General features: G+C 38.0%; 1 protein-coding gene across 5 annotated transcripts in view; it reads left to right on the forward strand.

Moving 5' to 3' along the window:
- The window catches only part of LOC149193767 (putative calcium-binding protein CML21), a 350,186-nt gene that overhangs the window by 330,556 nt on the left and 490 nt on the right, over positions 1–19,140 (forward strand). For 4 of the 5 annotated variants that reach the window (XM_089404938.1, XM_089404939.1, XM_089404941.1 and 1 more), the window contains 2 exons: positions 18,455–18,654; positions 18,887–19,058. In XM_089404938.1, coding sequence (XP_089261064.1) covers positions 18,455–18,654; positions 18,887–19,058 — 372 coding nt within the window. The remainder of the gene's footprint in view (positions 1–18,454; positions 18,655–18,886; positions 19,059–19,140) is intronic. The other variant, XM_089404942.1, reaches the window with a different exon arrangement.

A 19,140-nucleotide genomic window follows, 5' to 3' on the forward strand; every position in this document is an offset into this window, starting at 1 on the left:
AAAGTTGGAGCTACTGAAGGTACTCTTTTTTTAATCAATATTATTTGTATTGGAAATTCTTAATTTTAATTACAAATTTATATATGATTTCTCATTTGAGATTTGACTTTTTGAAACTTGTAGGTTGCTGAAACTCATTTTGCCTCCCACACTCTTGTCATAAAGAGGCTTGTGGAGGTGAGACAAACATTACAAGGAATGGTCATTGACCCTCTTTGGGAATCATGGAGGACTTCCACTTCTAATAGAGGGAAAAAAATCAAGTCTATCATTCTTGATGATGCATGGTGGGACAAGGTCCAATACCTTTTGTAGTTTACTGAGCAAATCTTGACCTTGATTAGGGAATTTGACACAGATACACCTTAATTGGGGGAAGTTTATGAAAACATTGATAGTATGTTGGGGAGGATAAGGGAAATTATCAGGACAAGTGAAAATGACCCTTTTGAAACATTCTTTTATGAAGTGAGGGACATAGTTACAAAAAGGTGGAACAAAATGACCACACCATTACACCTTTTGGTCTATGCATTGCACCCTAAATATTATCATTCCAAAATTTTGTCTTTACTTGGTAGAACAACGCCAAACAAGGATTTTGAAGTGGTACAAGGATATAAGATGGCTTTGAGGAAAAAAAATAGAGATATGAGAGTTGCAATGGAAGCACACCAAGAATTTGGAGGATTTGTACAATCTACTGGTAGCTTTTTAGATCCAATAGCTATGGATGATCGAGGGCATCTTGATCCTATTACTTGGTGGGGCTTCCATGGTGGGGATAGCATTCATCTCTTCACTCTAGCCACTAGGTTGTTATCATAGGTTGATAGTTCGTCATAAGTTGAGAGGAATTGGAGTACATATGGCTTCATCTATTCGGTGAAGCGAAACAGGTTGGGAGTGGCAAAGGTTGAGGATCTTGTGTATGTTCATTCCAACCTCCGTCTTCTATCACATGTTGAACCAGAGTATAAGAAAGGTCTGAGCAGGATGTGGGATGTGGACCCTGAGATTTCTGACTTGAACCTGACACTGAATGCCATGACTCACTTCAACCTACTTGAGGATATTGTTCCACCACCAGTCTAGCTTACTGATACAACTTCCTACATTCCAGGACTCCCATCATCTATTCATGATGTAGAGTTGCAATATGCAGAAGATAATGCAAACCCATTTGACGATATGTAAATGTATCTACTATTATCGTTTATGATATTATCCTTTTTGTTACTTTGTATGAGGGAGGATGCATCATTTCAACGTTTCAGTCTTCATATTTATAATATATCTAATCGTTTCAGTTCTAAAAGTGTTTGATGGTTTCAAAGAGTATTTGATTTTTGAACTATAAACTGTTTTTAAAATTTTTTAAAATATTATTATATTTTAATTTTTTTGTACTTGATGTATCCTTGTTGTATCCGAATCTTGGATTTTCAAAAAACTAGCTAATCCGGATCCGTATCTGTATCCATATTTGAATCCTGGTAACTTAGCATAAAATCAATCATTGGGCAATTTTTACTAGCCACAACTCTAGATTGGCTTCAAATATGTAGTTGAATTAAGAGTGTGGGTAAAAAACCAGCAGTATGCCCGCAATGAACCCTCACATGAGTGTGTCATGGGTCAATCGTACCATCAATGCTCACAAGAGAGAAAATTCCAATTAGAAGGAGAAAATTGCCAAGTCATAAAAAGGGCTGAAGAAGGAAGAGGAAATTCATACTCGCTTTGATACCATGTTGAGATCACAAGAGAGAGAAGGATTGAAAGGAATAACCAACAAACCGTAAATCAACGTGAACCATAAGCACATCATAAAGACAAGAGAAGATAAATTCATGAGCAAGAGAACCACAAGATATAGTGTTTGTGGGCTAAAGAATCAATCACTATGAATCAATATGTGAGAAGATACAAATGAGAGCTTGAGTTATGTACACAACTCAAGAAAGCTGTCTCTTCAAGTGGGGGTTTTGACCACAGAAAACAAAGGCACATCCCCCAAGGTGACTAGGCTTAGCTAGTCAACTATATAATGAATTCAATGAAGAGGGGGCATAGCCAGAAATGACCAGATGTGAAAATATTCCAGCATGTTGAATAGGTGGCTTCAAACTGGACTATTCAAAACCCTTCATGATACACAACAATATATTTGTTCTGCTTGTTTTTCTTCCTCTTCCTTATTCATTGTCTAGAGTCCTCTCTATGATATAAGAAGCTCTCACATTTGCGACATTTTGTGTCATTTCTTGGGCATTACAGTTCTTAGCATATCCCGCATCTCTCCCATATTGACCTACTACATGTATTCTCCCATCAATGTAGGAGCTTCTGAAATTGAGGATTTAACCAAGACATGATAATCTGCCTAGTGGAATGAACTTGTAATGAATCTCCATCAGGTATAAACAAATAAAGGGTCATAGGAATCTGTGCTTCTAGCTTTTAAAAATGATTTTTCTCCACCCATGAAGGAGTGTGATGTAGACACTGGTATATTGATGACTCAAAAGTGAACCTCTCTACCACTAGATTCTTTTCTTGGTTGCTCCTTTGGGAAAAAGAAGAGGAGGCATTATTTAGGTAATTTCGACCCTTTTAACTTCATTTGAAGATGCAAAACTATTAGCGTTGTTAGAATCTCCATTAATCTCCTATCAGTTCATTGGTTAAATCAAAATAAAGAAAAAAAACAGTCCATCTGTTTGCATAATCCTCATTTAGGGATTATAAGAGTTGTGTCATGTCACCATTACTAGGTGTTGAAATAAAAAGAGGTATTAACAATGTCATGAAAAATATGGATAGATAGGATATGTATTGAGAATACGGAGTTTCTTAATTTGAAAGGTGTATTGAAAGGGAGGTTGGACAAAATTGAATTTGGGAGGTATTTTTTAAATGAGCTGAGAGGCTCATTCTACAACCCTGTGTGAAGGTGATGTGTAAGTATGCCTGTTCATCTTAAAATAAAAATTCGATAAATAGAAAAGCAATGTCGGCTATAATAGAAAAGAAAAAGAAATGCCATGCATATTTAATTAGTTGTCCATATGACCTAATAGAAAAAATTATTAAAAGAAAATATTTTAATGTTATATATAATAAAATATTCAATACGAGTTCTAAGTAAAATATTTTATTATAAATTGATATTGAGATATATTTAAAAATATCTTAATGATAAAAAAATCAGTTGAATGTGGGCTGATAAAATGGCTCAATACATGTGTTATGTAATTTCATAACATTCAAAAATACAATTTAAACAATAAAAGATAATGCATTTTTTTTGCACTCTAAAATAAGTTTTCATCTAAAGAAATTTGATCCCTCTTGGTGCATGTTAGATCCATGCTTAAGATGGATCTATGTTGGTTCTTTAACATCCCATGAACATGTGCTATATCATGAGTTCAATGAGTGAATTATGAAAATTTCTGAATCTAACACATTAGAAACCCCTACTGCAATATTTGGTTTACTATCTCCCACTTGTTCTTTACATTAACAAGTTATTTAATAACATAAACATTGAAGTAAACACAATTGCAACCTTCACAAATATACAGATGAACAACTGAAATAAACTGAGACAACACAAGGGACATCGTTATTTTTTGACAATATTCCCTGGAAAAATCCAATTCGGGAAAACCGGTGTAGCATATATGAGGGTTTCATTATTAAGAAAATTTCTGAATACAACTAGGGTGCCAGAAATGGCTCACCCTTCAGAGAATATCCTCAGTAGTAGTACCTCTATCTGGAGACAGATATTTCGGCAAATTAGCAACCGGATTAACAATCCCACAGTGACTCTAGCCGTTCCTTGTGCTGGACAGTGAAAGCTGCTCCAAGCACTCCTCTAGAACTGCGTCACCCTTCAGGAACTGCGTCACCCTTCCTCGACTCTATGTCAGCTGATCAACTCCCAATCTACCCCATAGATTCTCCCAGTGTTGCCTCTGAAGCCCTCTTCGACTTCAACATTAGCCTTTTAGGCTTCTGTGTTAGCCTCTACGCCCTCTGCATCCTCTGCATTGGCCTCCTTAGCCTCTCTGTCAACCCTCCAGGCTCTGCGCTGCCTCTTTCGGCACTTTGCTGCCTCTCTGATATGTATTCTTCAGCCTTGGATCAAAATCCCTTTCTGAACTGCCCCTCACTGTAACTGATCTCTAACTTGATTTCCTCAGCAAACTCAGCCCCAGAAAATCGAATTCTCAATCTCTCTTGGTGTGTCTCCAACTGACCCTCAAGCCTCCTCTTATACTTTTCTTGTTGACGATTCAACGGTCGAGATTAAGTCCCTAATCAACGGTTAAGATTAGATCTGGCTTGATCCTTGTCACTTAGAACTTTCTCACCCATTTTATACTAATACACATTAATATTTGTATTTTCCTAAGTTCAGACTTAGGAACCCTTTAAAAATATTAATTATTTTAATATCTTTTCATCTGGGTGGAATTTCTCCAAATGACTTCTAAGTCTTGGAGATCTCATGGGCCTTAGCCTCTCCAACAATTTTCATGGCTAGAGCACATCTGATGCTACAAAAAATCAACACTCCTTTGCGAGGAATGTGCTCTAGCAATGCTTCACCATAGAAGCATCACATTAATCCTTCGCATCGGTCCTCTATGCTGATGCTTGGCCTGCTGCCCCACATCCATTGCACCGCTGCTTCCTATACTGCTGCCCATGACACTGCCACTGCCACTGCTAATTGCTACACTGCAACTCAGTTACCGAGAAGTAAGTAATTGACTTCACCTAATCATTGACATCCTGGTCTGTTTGGAAGCCTCATGATGCTGAATCTACCTCGGCTGCTATCTCGTGCTCCCTCTACTGCCACTGCGCTGCTACAGACTTCTGCACTCTAGCACTGCCTTGTCGCTCCATCACACCTTGCTCCACCCAACACTTGTCATCATGCTACTGCCGTTAAGGGCTCCCGTAGCCATATGTGATCCAAGAGTTTGGGCACCTCAAGGATCCTTCCCCTTGCATGTAGTCCTCCTGACTACAACTCGATGTCTCCCCACCTCTTCTCTAGAGGTGCATGAGCACTTATGCCACAATTGTCATCAGTCTTGACATCCTTCTCCGCCTTTGCTGGAGCTGCCTTTGAATCGGAAGCTTCTCCCTTGCCTTTCTTCCTGGGGCACTGAGAGGCATAATGTCCCAGCTCCCCACAGTTGAAGCACTTGACCTTGGAGATGTCTTTCTTCTTCCTCTTCTGAACCCCCTGCTGTCCCGCATATGCTAGAAATTCATCCTCCTCTTCCTCTTTCTTGACTCAAACTCCCTTACTGCTACTCCCCGCCTTGGTCAACCTCCTAATCTCCTCCTCTTGTAGAGCTGCCCACATCTCCTCCAACTAGGGAGAGTCGCTTTGCCCAAAATGCTTTGGACAAACGTCTCCCAATCCTCGGAGACTGCATTCAGTCCTGACCATAAACTCTAGATCCGGTGTAGACCCCATGCAAGTAAGCTGGTCACGAATTCCTTACAACCTGAGAAGGAACGGATCTATCTCCTCTCCTTTCTGCATCTGATATGACCTCAGCTGATTCTCCAATAACATCTTCCGCTACATGGAAGAACCCTGGTACAAGGTGGTTAGGGTCTTCCACATTTCTCTTGCTATGTTCTTCTCAACAATACGTGGTATGACATGATCTTTGACCCCATTTAGGATCATGCATTTCACCTTTGCCTGAGGCTCCTCATACTTCTCATTTGCAGTCGGATCAACTGGGACAACAACTGTTTTCAAGGCATAGTCCTTGATGCGATGTTTATCAAGGATTGCCAGGATCCTGGCCTTCTAGATGACAAAGTTGGAAGCCTCGTCCAATCTATCTTGATCCCTCAATCTGTTCACTGCCATCTCTGCTCTTCTCCGCTAGACTCCCTCTGAGTCCTGATTTCCCTCCTGGAAATCCTCCTGCCAACTGTCGAATCACTCCTCTCCAATCCCCCTTTGTTGCTGCAACTCGGATCTGGATTTCTTGGCTAGAAATCCGTCGAGGTAGTGCTTCCCTCTACCTTGGTTCCGTCTCCTTAGACATTGTTCTGTACTGACAGAACCAGTGTCCCACCAGCTCCTCAAATCACAATCTGCACAACTCCCTTAGCCCCGGCAACTGAAGAACCTGAGCCCTTCAGGCTCTGCGCAATCACGATGTAGGCTGAATTTGCTCCTCTCGGCCAACTGCGTCAATCCTCTTGCTTCTTCAGCTCTGGAATAGTGCTGTCTCTCGGGACAACTGCTTCTCTACTACAAATTCTCAGATTTCTTCGGCTGGTGTCTTCAATCTTCTTTGATCTGCAATCCCTCTGATACCATGTGAAAATTTCTGATTCTAACACATCAGAAACACCTACTGCAATATCTGGTTTACTATCTCCTACTTGTTCTTTACATCAACAAGTTATTTAATAACATAAATATTGAAGTAAACACAATTGCAACCTTCACAAATATATAGATCAACAATTGAAATAAACTGAGACAACACAAGGGACACCATTATTTTTGGACAATCGTCCCCGGAAAAACCCAATTTGGGAAAACCGGTGTGTTGACCACTACGTGTCAACTTCCCATAGCAAGTACACCCCCTTTTCTTCGCAAAAAGGGATAGCGCTTGATTGACATGTCCGTGCCATTCGACAGTCATCGTCGACTTGATCATATTATGTTGTAAACCCAGTCTGCATGTGTGAATTGTAAATAATCTTAGCAGATATGAGTCATGTATGTAAATTGCCTAGGTGGACCTAATTTTCTAGTGATAATCTGCATTCCGAAAGGTTTTTTGTCTCACCAATCTATGATCGGCAGAGTTTTCCTTTAGCCTAACCCCAAAGCCGGAATGGATTTTGTCATTAGAATCTTAGGAGAATCCTAGTGTGTTAATATGCTAGATTATAGTTGTGTCGCAGAACTGGGTGGTTTATGAGAGTCTATGTCAAATGGGTTCTCCCCCTTGAGATGTTAAGTTGTAAAAGTCATGATGTAAAGTGTCTTGAGGGTTAGAAAATGTTTTAATCCCCTCATAAGTCCTAAGTCCTAGGTCCTAGGTGATTTTTCCAAAGGCTAAGTTCGAGGATCCATTTAAAAATAAACTAAAAAAAATATATATAAAAAAAAAAATTGAAAAATAAAAAAAAAATAAAAAAATAATAATAATAAAATAATAATATTTTGAGTAAATAAATGCAGAATTTCAATTTTTCAATGCATTAAAAATTCGACGGATGAGATTAAGAGATATCTTGATCCTCATCGACGGTCGAGATCATTTTGACGTGGATCACTCGAACTAGCTGTTGGGAATTTTTCCTTTAAATAGGGTGCTAGGGGTCATTTGAGATCATTCGATCTGTAAGTCTTGTGCTGAAGAAAGCTCTCTTGTAAACTTTTTCTGGTGCTAAATAAGAAAGACTTTGGGGTTGAAATCTTACTGGTGTTACTCTCTTGAAGTGCTGTGAGCTATTTTATTTTCTGCATATTTTAATTTTCAGCCATTAATAACAGCTTATTGTAGAGTATTGTTGAACATAGGTATCTTGTTCACTTGCTAGGGTTTGAATGGTATTAGAATTTCTGAAATAATGGCAGGTATCTCCATTGCATCTGAGATCTAGTACTGTTTTTCTCTCTTTATTGATGGTTGAAGTGAGCTGTGCAGGAAACCCTTATTGAAGAAGATCAATGGGCGTTTGGGGAAGTTCTCAGCTGAACCAACCAACTCCCGCAAGCATTCTCTTGCAGAGCCCAGCCAGTTTTGATCCTGGGTTTATCATTTATGTTTGTTTTTCTGAATTGCATGAGAGATTTCTGAAGTTTTTCATAGTAAATCTGAAATTTTGATAACATTACTGCTGACTATTGATAAATCTGGCTGTTTAAGAGTCAAAAGTTGTAAATGCTGTTTAGTTGATCTAGGGTTTTAATTTTGTTTTATGCACATATCATTTTTGGGCTTCATTTTCTTTTGCAGATTGTAGGTACAGGGTTTGAGAAATATTTCAGGATTTCCGCCAAGCAATCTGGAGCAGGAAAGATCAAAAATTTTGATCAAGTCACTGGATTATAGTCACTGCCATTCACTTCTGCTACCACCGTGAATCCATCTCTCTTCGTTGCTACTTCTTCTCAACCCGCATTTCCTTCTGGCATTCTCAGCCACCACCCATTCCATCACCTGCACAATCCATTGCTATCTCAACACATCTCTCGTAGTCATCTCTGCCATCCTCACACAGTATATTTTGTCCCACGACCTCAACGTTCTCATCCTTGTCGTCGTTTCCCGGTGCTCCACGGATCTGCAAACCTTTTTATAATCCTGAGCTGGCGTTTCCTTGCTTCCAACGCAGTTTACCAACCCTTCATGCACGTCATTACCTTCTTCCTGTACGCTGCCTCTGCAACTCATCCTTCTCTGCTGCGTCCTCAGGTTGCCGTCCATACCACACGCTATCTTTCTCATTTACGCAGCAGCACTCAAAAACGCAGTCACTTGTCGGGCCAGCAACCAGAAGCTGAAGTCCCATCCATGCAGTTTCACCTGCGTCTTCTCCATCACCTGCATAGGAAGCTCCATTCTTCATTATTGGACCTGCACTACAAACATTCGAAGCTCTTCTTCCTGCGTCTGTCCAGCCTCAACCATAAGCACCTGCAAACCTCTCTGTCCACCGTCGAAAAGCATTCCGCCGTCTGACAGTAAGAACGCATTCTCTTTGTGTATATGGGCTAGCCTTATTTCATGCGTTGAATGGTAATATTAGTTTAGGTTTCGATAGTCATTTTATTTCATGGTTAGGAATTAACGTAGGTTGATTTTTTTAATAGATTTAAGTTGTTCAGTTTTGATTAGATTTACGTTTCTGTTAGATTTAGCTTATGATTAGATTTTAATGTAAGGTTTTGTTTTAAAAAAAAATATAAAAAGTCCCTTTAGTTAGGGTTTTGGTTCTATTTTTGTTTAATTTTTTTTTAGAACTAAAACTTTAGTTTTAGTTTAGATTTAAGTTTTAAGTTTTTCTTTTAAATATAACAATAAAAATTTATAAAAACTATAAAAAAGGGAGTTTCTTTTCTTTTAAAGTGTAGATTTTGATATTACTTAGATTTTTAGGTTTCATTTAGTTTTAATTTTTGTTTTATCTGAAAATCATAAAAATATTTTGGAAATTTCTTTGCTAGTTTGAGTCTTAGTTCAGGAATTTGTTACTTTTTATCTCTTCTGCTGAGGCTAAAATTTTGACGTGGAATTAATGTTTATCATTTTTTTAGCATGCTTGAATGATCATTTTGAAGATTAGCTACATGAATGTGATATCTGGTTAGCATTTAAAATTACATAGTTGTGTATCGAACTTTATCTTTCGAAATTTTAAATTGCTGGAGTATCATTAAGCCGTTAAGCATTTTCTTGCATTTGATAAAAGTTAATCTTCGCTCGAGTTATTTGAATTTAAATGATTGCTCTACATGGTTTACATTTCTGCAACATTTAGTAAGTAATCATTTAAACATTAACTTCATAAGGCACTGGTCTATTTATTTAACAAATCAATTGAGTGCTTGTTTCCTCGTGTCTCCCAACCCAACTGTTTCACAGTTGGTCAATCATTTTCCCATAGGGTCTACCCCCCTTAGCCGCGGGAGACAGGCTTAAACGGAGAGATCGGGGATCAGAGTGACAACCCCTGGTCTGAGCGTTGTCGTGACAATCTGTGCGACAACATTTTTTGGCGCCATTGTCGGGGATAGAGTTTTTTTTGTCTTTGGTTCTTTCATTTCGAGCTTTTCCGTGTTTCACTTCTTGTCCAGGTGGCGACTCCACTTCATATATTATCTTCAAGAGTGTATACTAGAAGACATCCAAGCAGTCTGTGCAATCCTGCTCCTGATCCGGAAAGGGCCCTCAGGGTACGATTACACAAACTCTCTTCTCGTACACTTCTTGTTAACCTCGGACAAGAAGCCCTCTCTGATATCCATTTGCTCTTTACTAGTCCAGTTCGGCATGACATCATGGATATGTATGCCCCTTGCAATTTTTCTAACATTCCAGGGTATCCCAATGCTCTTCCATCAGTTGGGATAGATAAGTTGCCTAGCTTTCAGGGAGATAATGCGATTAGTGCAAATTCGCATCTGAGAGATTTTAGTATATGGATGGCTAAGTACGCAAGGTCTCCTGATTTCGATCATGAAGATGTTAGAATGACTCTTTTTATTTTAACCTTGGGGGGTGATGCTCATGAATGGTTTACTGAAAAGCCTTAGAATTCATTTGATTCTCATTTGATTCCTTAGAATCGATCATTAATGCATTTAAAGAAAAATATGGATCTTTAAATTATGAGCATATCATAAATCCTACTCCTAGCAATGTGGTTGCCTTAGAGCAACATTTTGATCGGCATGATGTCACGAAGTTGAGAGAAGAAAATAAGATGGACCCAGGCGAATATCTCGAGATAAACATTGGTACTTCTGAAAACCCAAAGATTGTTAAAATTGGTAGAGGTACTAGTGTGGAGGAAAGAAAAAAGTTAACTAATTTACTTCGCGAATATCGAGATGTTTTAGCTTTTTCTTATGATGAATTAAAGGGCTATAGGGAGGATGTCATGGAGCATATTATCCCCTTAAAAGATGAAAATGCTAAACCCTTTCGCCAGAAACTTAGGCAAATTAATCCTAAATTAGCCCCTTTGGTTCAGAAAGAACTTGCGAAGATGCTTGCAGCAGGAATTATCAGTCAAACATGGCATTCAACATGGTGTTCAAATCTGGTGATTGTTAGGAAAAAGAATGGTACGATAAGGCTTTGTGTCGATTTTCGAAACCTTAATTTGGCATGCAAGAAAGATAATTACCCTTTGCCAAACATGGAAACTTTGTTGCAAAGAGTAACCGGTTCTGGAATGATGTCACTGCTAGATGGTTTTTCTGGATACAATCAGGTATGGGTTAAAAAGGAAGATCGTCATAAAACCACATTCACAACGCCATGGGGTACCTTTGAATATATCAGAATGCCGTTTGGATTAACCAATGCCGGGGCTACGTTCCAAAGGGCTATGGATTATGCCTTCAAGGGGTTAATTGGGAAATTTATTGAGATTTACCAAGATGATCTTACTGTTTTTTCTAAAGATGGTGTCAGTCATGTAAATCATCTTAGGCAGGCTTTCGATAGATGTAGAGAATACGGGATTTCTTTGAATCCAGCTAAGTCTGTTTTTGGAGTAACAGAAGGGAAATTACTTGGCCATATCATTTCTAAGGATGGAATCAAGATTGATCCCGAAAGAATTGAAGCAATCCAAAAGATTCCTCTCCCTCATAATCTTAAATCCCTTCAATCTTTCCTTGGAAAGACAAATTTTATTAGAAGGTTTATTCCAAATTACGCACAAATAGCTAAGCCTATTCAAAGTCTTCTAAAGAAAGATGTAAACTTTGTTTGGTAAGAAGACATCAAAAAGGCTTTTCAAGAAATCAAATGCGCTATTGCGAGAGCTCCTGTCTTAGTTAGTCCCGATTATTCCAAGGATTTCATGATTTTTTCTTTCACTTCCGAAGATACCATTGCTGGTGTCCTGTTGCAAAAGAATAAAGATGGTCACGAGCAGCCTATTGCTTTCATGAGTAGAGCACTTCAAAATTCCGAATTGAAGTACAATACCATGGAAAAGCAGGTTTATGCCTTGGTCAAGTCTCTTAAGCATTTCAAAACTTATGTGGCTTATTCTAAAATCATTGCTTTCGTCCCACATTCTGCTGTTAAAGATATATTAACTCAAACCAATTGCTTAGGGACTCGTGCTAGGTGGGTTACTAAAATACAAGAATATGACTTAGAGATCAGACCCACCAAGCTAGTCAAAGGCCAAGGTTTGGCTCAAATGTTGACTGAAGGTAACGAAAAGACTCTTGGTTTATTTTGTCTTAGCAATCTATCTTCGCCGGAGTTGCAAAGATTAGGAGGGCATGAGTGGTACAAGGACATAGTTTATTACTTGATGAATCTTGCATGTCCTAACCATTTAGTTGCTCATAAGAGAAGGGCTCTTAGACTAAAAGCCACTAAGTATTGCCTTATGAAGGATGGCCTTGGGTGGAGAAATCCTGAGGGCATAGTGCTTAGGTGTGTTGATGACATTGAGTCCAAGAAATTAATCTCTGAGTTTCATTCAGGATTTTGTGGTGGTCATTATGCTGCTAGAACTACTGCCCACAAAATCCTGAGAGCTGGTTATTATTGGCCTTCAATTTTTTCTGATGTGCACAAGTTTGTTAGAGCTTGTCAAGCCTGTCAACTATTCACTGGGAAACAGAAGCTTGCTGCCTTGCCCCTACAACCTGTCATTGTAGAGGCACCTTTTCAGCATTGGGGTCTGGACTTCATAGGGAAGTTCCATGAAAATTCTAGCAATGGCTACTCATGGATTTTGACTGCTACGGATTACTTCACTAAATGGGTTGAAGCTATTCCTGCTAAGAATGCCACTGAAAAGGTCATTATGGATTTCATCGAAAATAATATTATTACTAGATTTGGTGTCCCTGCTAAGATCACTACTGACAATGCCAAAGCTTTTAGTTCCTCAGAGTTTTCATCTTTTTGTTTCAAGTATGGCATTGTCTTATCTCATTCGTCAAATTACTATCCTCAGGGTAATGGTCTGGCTGAATCAAGTAACAAGAATCTCATAACCATTATCAAGAAGATAGTAGGAGATAATAAGAGGTCATGGGATAGCAAAATCAAGTATGCTTTATGGGCAGATAGAATCACTAAGAAGAAAGCTACTGGTAAATCTCCCTTTGAATTAGTTTATGGCTTGGATGTAACTTTACCTGTGCACCTAAAATTGCCAGCTTATCAGCTCCTACAGAATTTTTCTACTAATAAAGATGTTGTTCAGAATAGAATAGATCAGATTGTGGAGTTAGATGAAGCTCGTAGGACAGCTTTTGATGCTATATGTAAGAATCAATCTAATATTAAGAAAAGCTTTGATAAATTCTCTCGATCTAGATCTTCGCAGGTGGGAGATATGGTACTTATTTGGGATCGCAAGAATGAGAAACCAGGAAAACATAAGAAGTTTGACAGTTTGTGGCTGGGACCGTACATCATTTGAGACGTAGCTGGACCAAACTCATTCCACTTGAGCAGATTGGATGGCGAACCACTTGATCTACCAGCGAATGGCCAAATGCTCAAGCTGTTCTTCAAAGATGATATCTGATGCCATGGGGCATCCTTTGTATTGTATTTCTATCCCTACTCCTTGTTATTTCAGCATTTTATTTCTGATTTAGGATTAGATTTACTTTCCTTGTTAATAAATGCAGAGCTTCTATCTTTTATGTGCTTAGATGTTATATGATGATTTTTGAATGGACGCTACTTATTTCTGTTGTGTGTTGCATGGATGCAGATTCTGGATTCTCACATTCCTACAGTGCAGCAACGTGTTCCCAAGTAGAGCCAGATGTTGACCACTACGTGTCAACTTCCCATAGCAAGTACACCCCTTTTTCTTCGCAAAAAGGGATAGCGCTTGATTGACATGTACGTGCCATTCGACAGTCATCGTCGACTTGATCACATTATGTTGTAAACCTAGTCTGCATGCGTGAATTGTAAATAATCTTAGCAGATATGAGTCATGTATGTAAATTGCCTAGGTGGACCTAATATTCTAGTGATAATCTACATTTCGGAAGGTTTTTTGTCTCACCGATCTATGATCGGCAAAGTTTTCCTTCAGCCTAACCCCAAAGCCGGAATGGATTTTGTCATTAGAATCTTAGGAGAATCCTAGTGTGTTAATCTGCTAGATTATAGTTGTATCGCATAACTGGGTGGTTTATGAGGGTCTATGTCAAATGGGTTCTCCCCCTTGAGATGTAAAGTTGTAAAAGTCATGATGTAAAGTGTCTTGAGAGTTAGAAAATGTTTTAATCCCCTCATAAGTCCTAAGTCCTAGGTCCTAGGCGATTTTTCCAAAGGCTAAGTTCGAGGATCCATTAAAAAAAAAATGAAAAATTAAATAATAATAATAATAATAATAAAAAAATAAAAATAATAAAATAATAATAAAATAAAATAATAATATTTTGAGTAAATAAATGCAGAATTTCAATTTTTTAATGCATTAAAAATTCGACGGATGAGATTAAGAGATATCTTGATCCTCATCGACGGTCGAGATCATTTTGACGTGGATCACTCGAACTAGCTGTTGGGAATTTTTCCTTTAAATAGGGTGCTAGGGGTCATTTGAGATCATTCGATCTGTGAGTCTTGTGTTGAAGAAAGCTCTCTTGTAAACTTTTTCTGGTGCTAAATAAGAAAGACTTTGGGGTTGAAATCTTGCTGGTGTTACTTTCTTGAAGTGCTGTGAGCTATTTTATTTTCTGCATATTTTAATTTTCAGCCATTAATAACAGCTTATTGTAGAGTATTGTTGAACACAGGTATCTTGTTCACTTGCTAGGGTTTGAATGGTATTAGAATTTCTGAAATAATGGCAGGTATCTCCATTACATCTGAGATCTAGTACTGTTTTTCTCTCTTTATTGATGGTTGAAGTGAGCTATGCAGGAAACCCTTATTGAAGAAGATCAGTGGGCATTTGGGGAAGTTCTCAGCTGAACCAGCCAACTCCCGCAAGCATTCTCTTGCAGAGCCCAGCCAATTTTGACCCTGGGTTTATCATTTAAGTTTGTTTTTCTGAATTGCATGAGAGATTTCTGAAGTTTTTCATAGTAAATCTGAAATTTTGATAATATTACTGCTGACTATTGATAAATCTGGCTGTTTAAGAGTCAAAAGTTGTAAATGTTGTTTAGCTGATCTAGGGTTTTAATTTTGTTTTATGCACATATCATTTTTGGGCTTCATTTTCTTTTGCAGATTGCAGGTACAGGGTTTGAGAAATTTTTCAAGATTTCCGCCAAGCAATCTGGAGCAGGAAAGATTAAAAATTTTGATCAAGTCACTGGATTACAGTCACTACCATTCACTTCTGCTACCACCGTGAATCCATCTCTCTCCGTTGCTGCTTCTTCTCAACCCGCATTTCCTTCTGGCATTCTCAGCCACCACCCATTCCATCACCCGCACAGTCCATTGCTATCTCAACACATCTCTCACGCAGTCATCTCTGCCATCCTCACGCAGTATATTTTGTCCCACGACCTCAACGTTCTCATCCTTGTCGTCGTTTCCCGGTGCTCCACGGATCTGCAAACCTTTTTATAATCCTCAGCTGGCATTTCCTTGCTCCCAACTCAGTTTACCAACCCTTCATGCACGTCATTACCTTCTTCCTGTACGCTGCCTCTGCAACTCATCCTTCTCTGCTGCGTCCTCAGGTTGCCGTCCATACCATGTGCTATCTTTCTCATTTACGCAGCAGCACTCAAAAACGCAGTCACTTGTCGGGCCAGCAACTAGAAGCTAAAGTCCCATCCACGCAGTTTCACCTGCGTCTTCTCCATCACCTACACAGGAAGCTCCATTCTTCATTATTGGACCTGCACTACAAACATTCGAAGCTCTTCTTCTTGCGTCCGTCCAGCCTCAACCATAAGCACCTGCAAACCTCTCCGTCCGCCGTCGAAAAGCATTCCGCCGTCTGACAGTAAGAACGCGTTCTCTTTGTGTATACGGGCCAGCCTTATTTCATGCGTTGAATGGTAATATTAGTTTAGGTTTCGATAGTCATTTTATTTCATGGTTAGGAATTAACGTAGGTTGATTCTTTTTAATAGATTTAAGTTGTTCAGTTTTGATTAGATTTACGTTTCTGTTAGATTTAGCTTATGATTAGATTTTAATGTAAGGTTTTGTTTTAAAAAAAATATAAAAAGTCCCTTTAGTTAGGGTTTTGGTTCTATTTTTGTTTAATTTTTTTTTAGAATTAAAACTTTAGTTTTAGTTTAGATTTAAGTCTTAAGTTTTTCTTTTAAATATAACAATAAAAATTTATAAAAATTATAAAAAAGGGAGTTTCTTTTCTTTTAAAGTGTAGATTTTGATATTATTTAGATTTTTAGGTTTCATTTAGTTTTAATTTTTGTTTTATCTGAAAATCATAAAAATATTTTGAAAATTTCTTTGCCAGTTTGAGTCTTAGTTCAGGAATTTGTTACTTTTTATCTCTTCTGCTGAGGCTAAAATTTTGACGTGGAATTAATATTTATCATTTTTTTAGCATGCTTGAATGATCATTTTGAAGATTAGCTACATGAATGTGATATCTGGTTAGCATTTAAAATTACATAGTTGTGTATCAAACTTTATCTTTCGAAATTTTAAATTGCTGGAGTATCATTAAGCCATTAAGCATTTTCTTGCATTTGATAAAAGTTAATCTTCGCTCGAGTTATTTGAATTTAAATGATTGCTCTACATGGTTTACATTTTTGCAACATTTAGTAAGTAATCATTTAAACATTAACTTCATAAGGCACTGGTCTATTTATTTAACAAACCAATTGAGTGCTTGTTTCCTCGTGTCTCCCAACCCAACTGTTTCACAGTTGGTCAATCATTTTCCCATAGGGTCTACCCCCTTTAGCCGCGGGAGACAGGCTTAAATGGAGAGATCGGGGATCAGAGTGACAGCCCCTGGTCTGAGCGTTGTCGTGACAATCTTTGCGACAACACGGTGCAACATATATGAGGGTTTTATTCTTAAGAAGATTTCTGAATACAACTAGGGTGCCAGAAATGGCTCACCCTTCAGAGAATATCCTTGGCAGTAGTACCTCTATCTGGAGACAGATATTCTGGCAAATCAGCAATCGGATTAACAATCCCATAGTGACTCTGATTGTTCCTTGTGTTGGACAACGAAAGCTGTTCCAAGTACTCCTCGGAACTGCGTCACCCTTCCTTGGCTCTGCGTTAGCTGATCAGCTCCAAGTTTACCCCACAGACTCTCCCAGCATTGCCTCTGAAGCCCTCTTCGACTTCTACATCAGCCTTTTCGGTTTTTGCGTTAGCCTCTATGGCTCTCTGCGTCCTCTGTGCTGGCGTCAGCCTCTGTGTCAGCCATCCTAGGCTCTCTAATATGTATTCTTTAGTCTTGGAACAAAATCCCTTGCTGAACTACCCATCAGTACAACTGATCTCTAACTCGATTTCCTCAGCAAACCCAGCCCCAGAAAATCGAATTCTTGATCTCTCTTGGTGTGTCTCCAATTGACCCTCAAGCATCCTCTTATACTTTTCCCGTTGACGATTCAACGGCCAAGATTAAGTCCCTAATTAATGACTAAGATTAGATCTAGCTTGATCCTCGTCACTTAGAACTTTCTCCCCCATTTTATATTAATACACATTAATATTTTTATTTTCCTAAGTTTAGACTTAGGAACCCATTAAAAATATTAATTATTTTAATATCTCTTCATCCGGTGGAATTTCTCCAAACGATTTCTGGGTCTTGGAGATCTCATGTTCCTTAGCCTCTCCACCAATTTTCATGGCTAGAGCACATCTGATGCTACCAAAAATCAACATGAACCCTCTATGGTTTCATCAACAAAGTGGGTTGAGACTTGAGAGCCAATGAAACCAAGAAAAACTAGTAGAATAGGAAGAAAAAACTAGTGGATTTGACAATTGTGAACATTACCCATGACTCTGGAAGAAAATTATGGAAATAAACTATAAAAAAAAATGGATAATATACTCACATATAGATTAGAAAAGCCAATAGAGAAAGTATTCAAGTTTGAGAAGAGGATTTTCAAAACTATACATATGTTGTATGCTCATTTGCATTATCTCTGTTTAGGAGTACAAAACTGTGGAAGAATGATCGATAAATAGGTGAGTGATCCTTTTTGGACCATATTACCCAAAGGTACTTGCGTACAAAAATGTACGAAAGTACAGCTACAATGCATGTTCAGACATGCTCAGTATACTGAGTCTCATCAGGTTAACTCTCTGAACTAGACTGATTTCCGATTTGCTTTAGAAAATGAGCTCTATATATTTTCTTTTTTAGTAGGTTGTTATACCACATGAATGAAGGACGAACTTGTTTTGAATTTAACAAGTTTAAACACCCTCTTGTATCTTATCTTTTGTACATGACGTTTTGTAATATGATCATTTATCTCTTGGATTCTCAAAATTAAAGTATCTCCTCCAAGCGAATATCAGTCTCACTTGAACGATTTTTTAATACCGAGTCATTTCCCTTTTTAAACGATAACTAGTTACTATACATTGTTTTTTAAATATATTCTATATTCTTTGAAGTGGTATAACTACAATTTTGTACCAGTTTCTTATTGAATGATTTGTTAGACTTAATGATAACATTTGTTCACAGTGTCGTCTTTGGTTTTGAAATCTTGCAGATAAAGATTCCAGTGGAAAAATAGATTTGGATGAATTGAAGAGCTGTTTTCAGGAGTTGAATGTTTCTTTGACATATGAACAAATAAAAGAATTATATCATGAGTGTGATATGGATGAAAACAAAGGGATTGATTTCAAAGAGTTCATTGTGTTGCTTGCCTTTGTCCATCTTCTGGAAGATCAGTCTGACGCTGCTACAGTATCCATAAAGGATTCTAATTTTTTTAAAAGAAATTATGTTTGGTGTATGCTTACTGTACTTGGTCACACATAAAATTTTCATTTTCAAAAAATTATGAAATCACCATTTTTTTGTCATAATATTGTGATTCATTCCTTATGCAAAACTTTCACTTTTTATGGTGCCAATATTTGTTAGTAATTGCTAACTGAAGGATTTCATGGACAGCTTTTCTTAATTTGATTATCAGAAATCTGTACTGTTGCTCCACCTTCACGAAGCTTTCAATACTATAGCAGACACATTTGTATTCTTTGACAAGGATAAGGATGGCTATGTTACTAAGAAAGAGATGGTTCAAACTCTAAATGAGGCTTCACCAGTACAAGAGACTGCAGGCGACATAGCTGTTAAAAGATTTCGTGCGTTTTCTTGCTATTATGGCTTCTTAACTGCAGTTGCTTATGTTTGTACAATCTTGTGAATTAGCAGCTTTTGATTGTA

This window comes from Pinus tabuliformis, chromosome 2_2, assembly GCF_031772625.1.
Source record: "Pinus tabuliformis cultivar Carrire ecotype Pingquan chromosome 2_2, CPIR1, whole genome shotgun sequence".
Classification (NCBI taxonomy): domain Eukaryota; kingdom Viridiplantae; phylum Streptophyta; class Pinopsida; order Pinales; family Pinaceae; genus Pinus; species Pinus tabuliformis.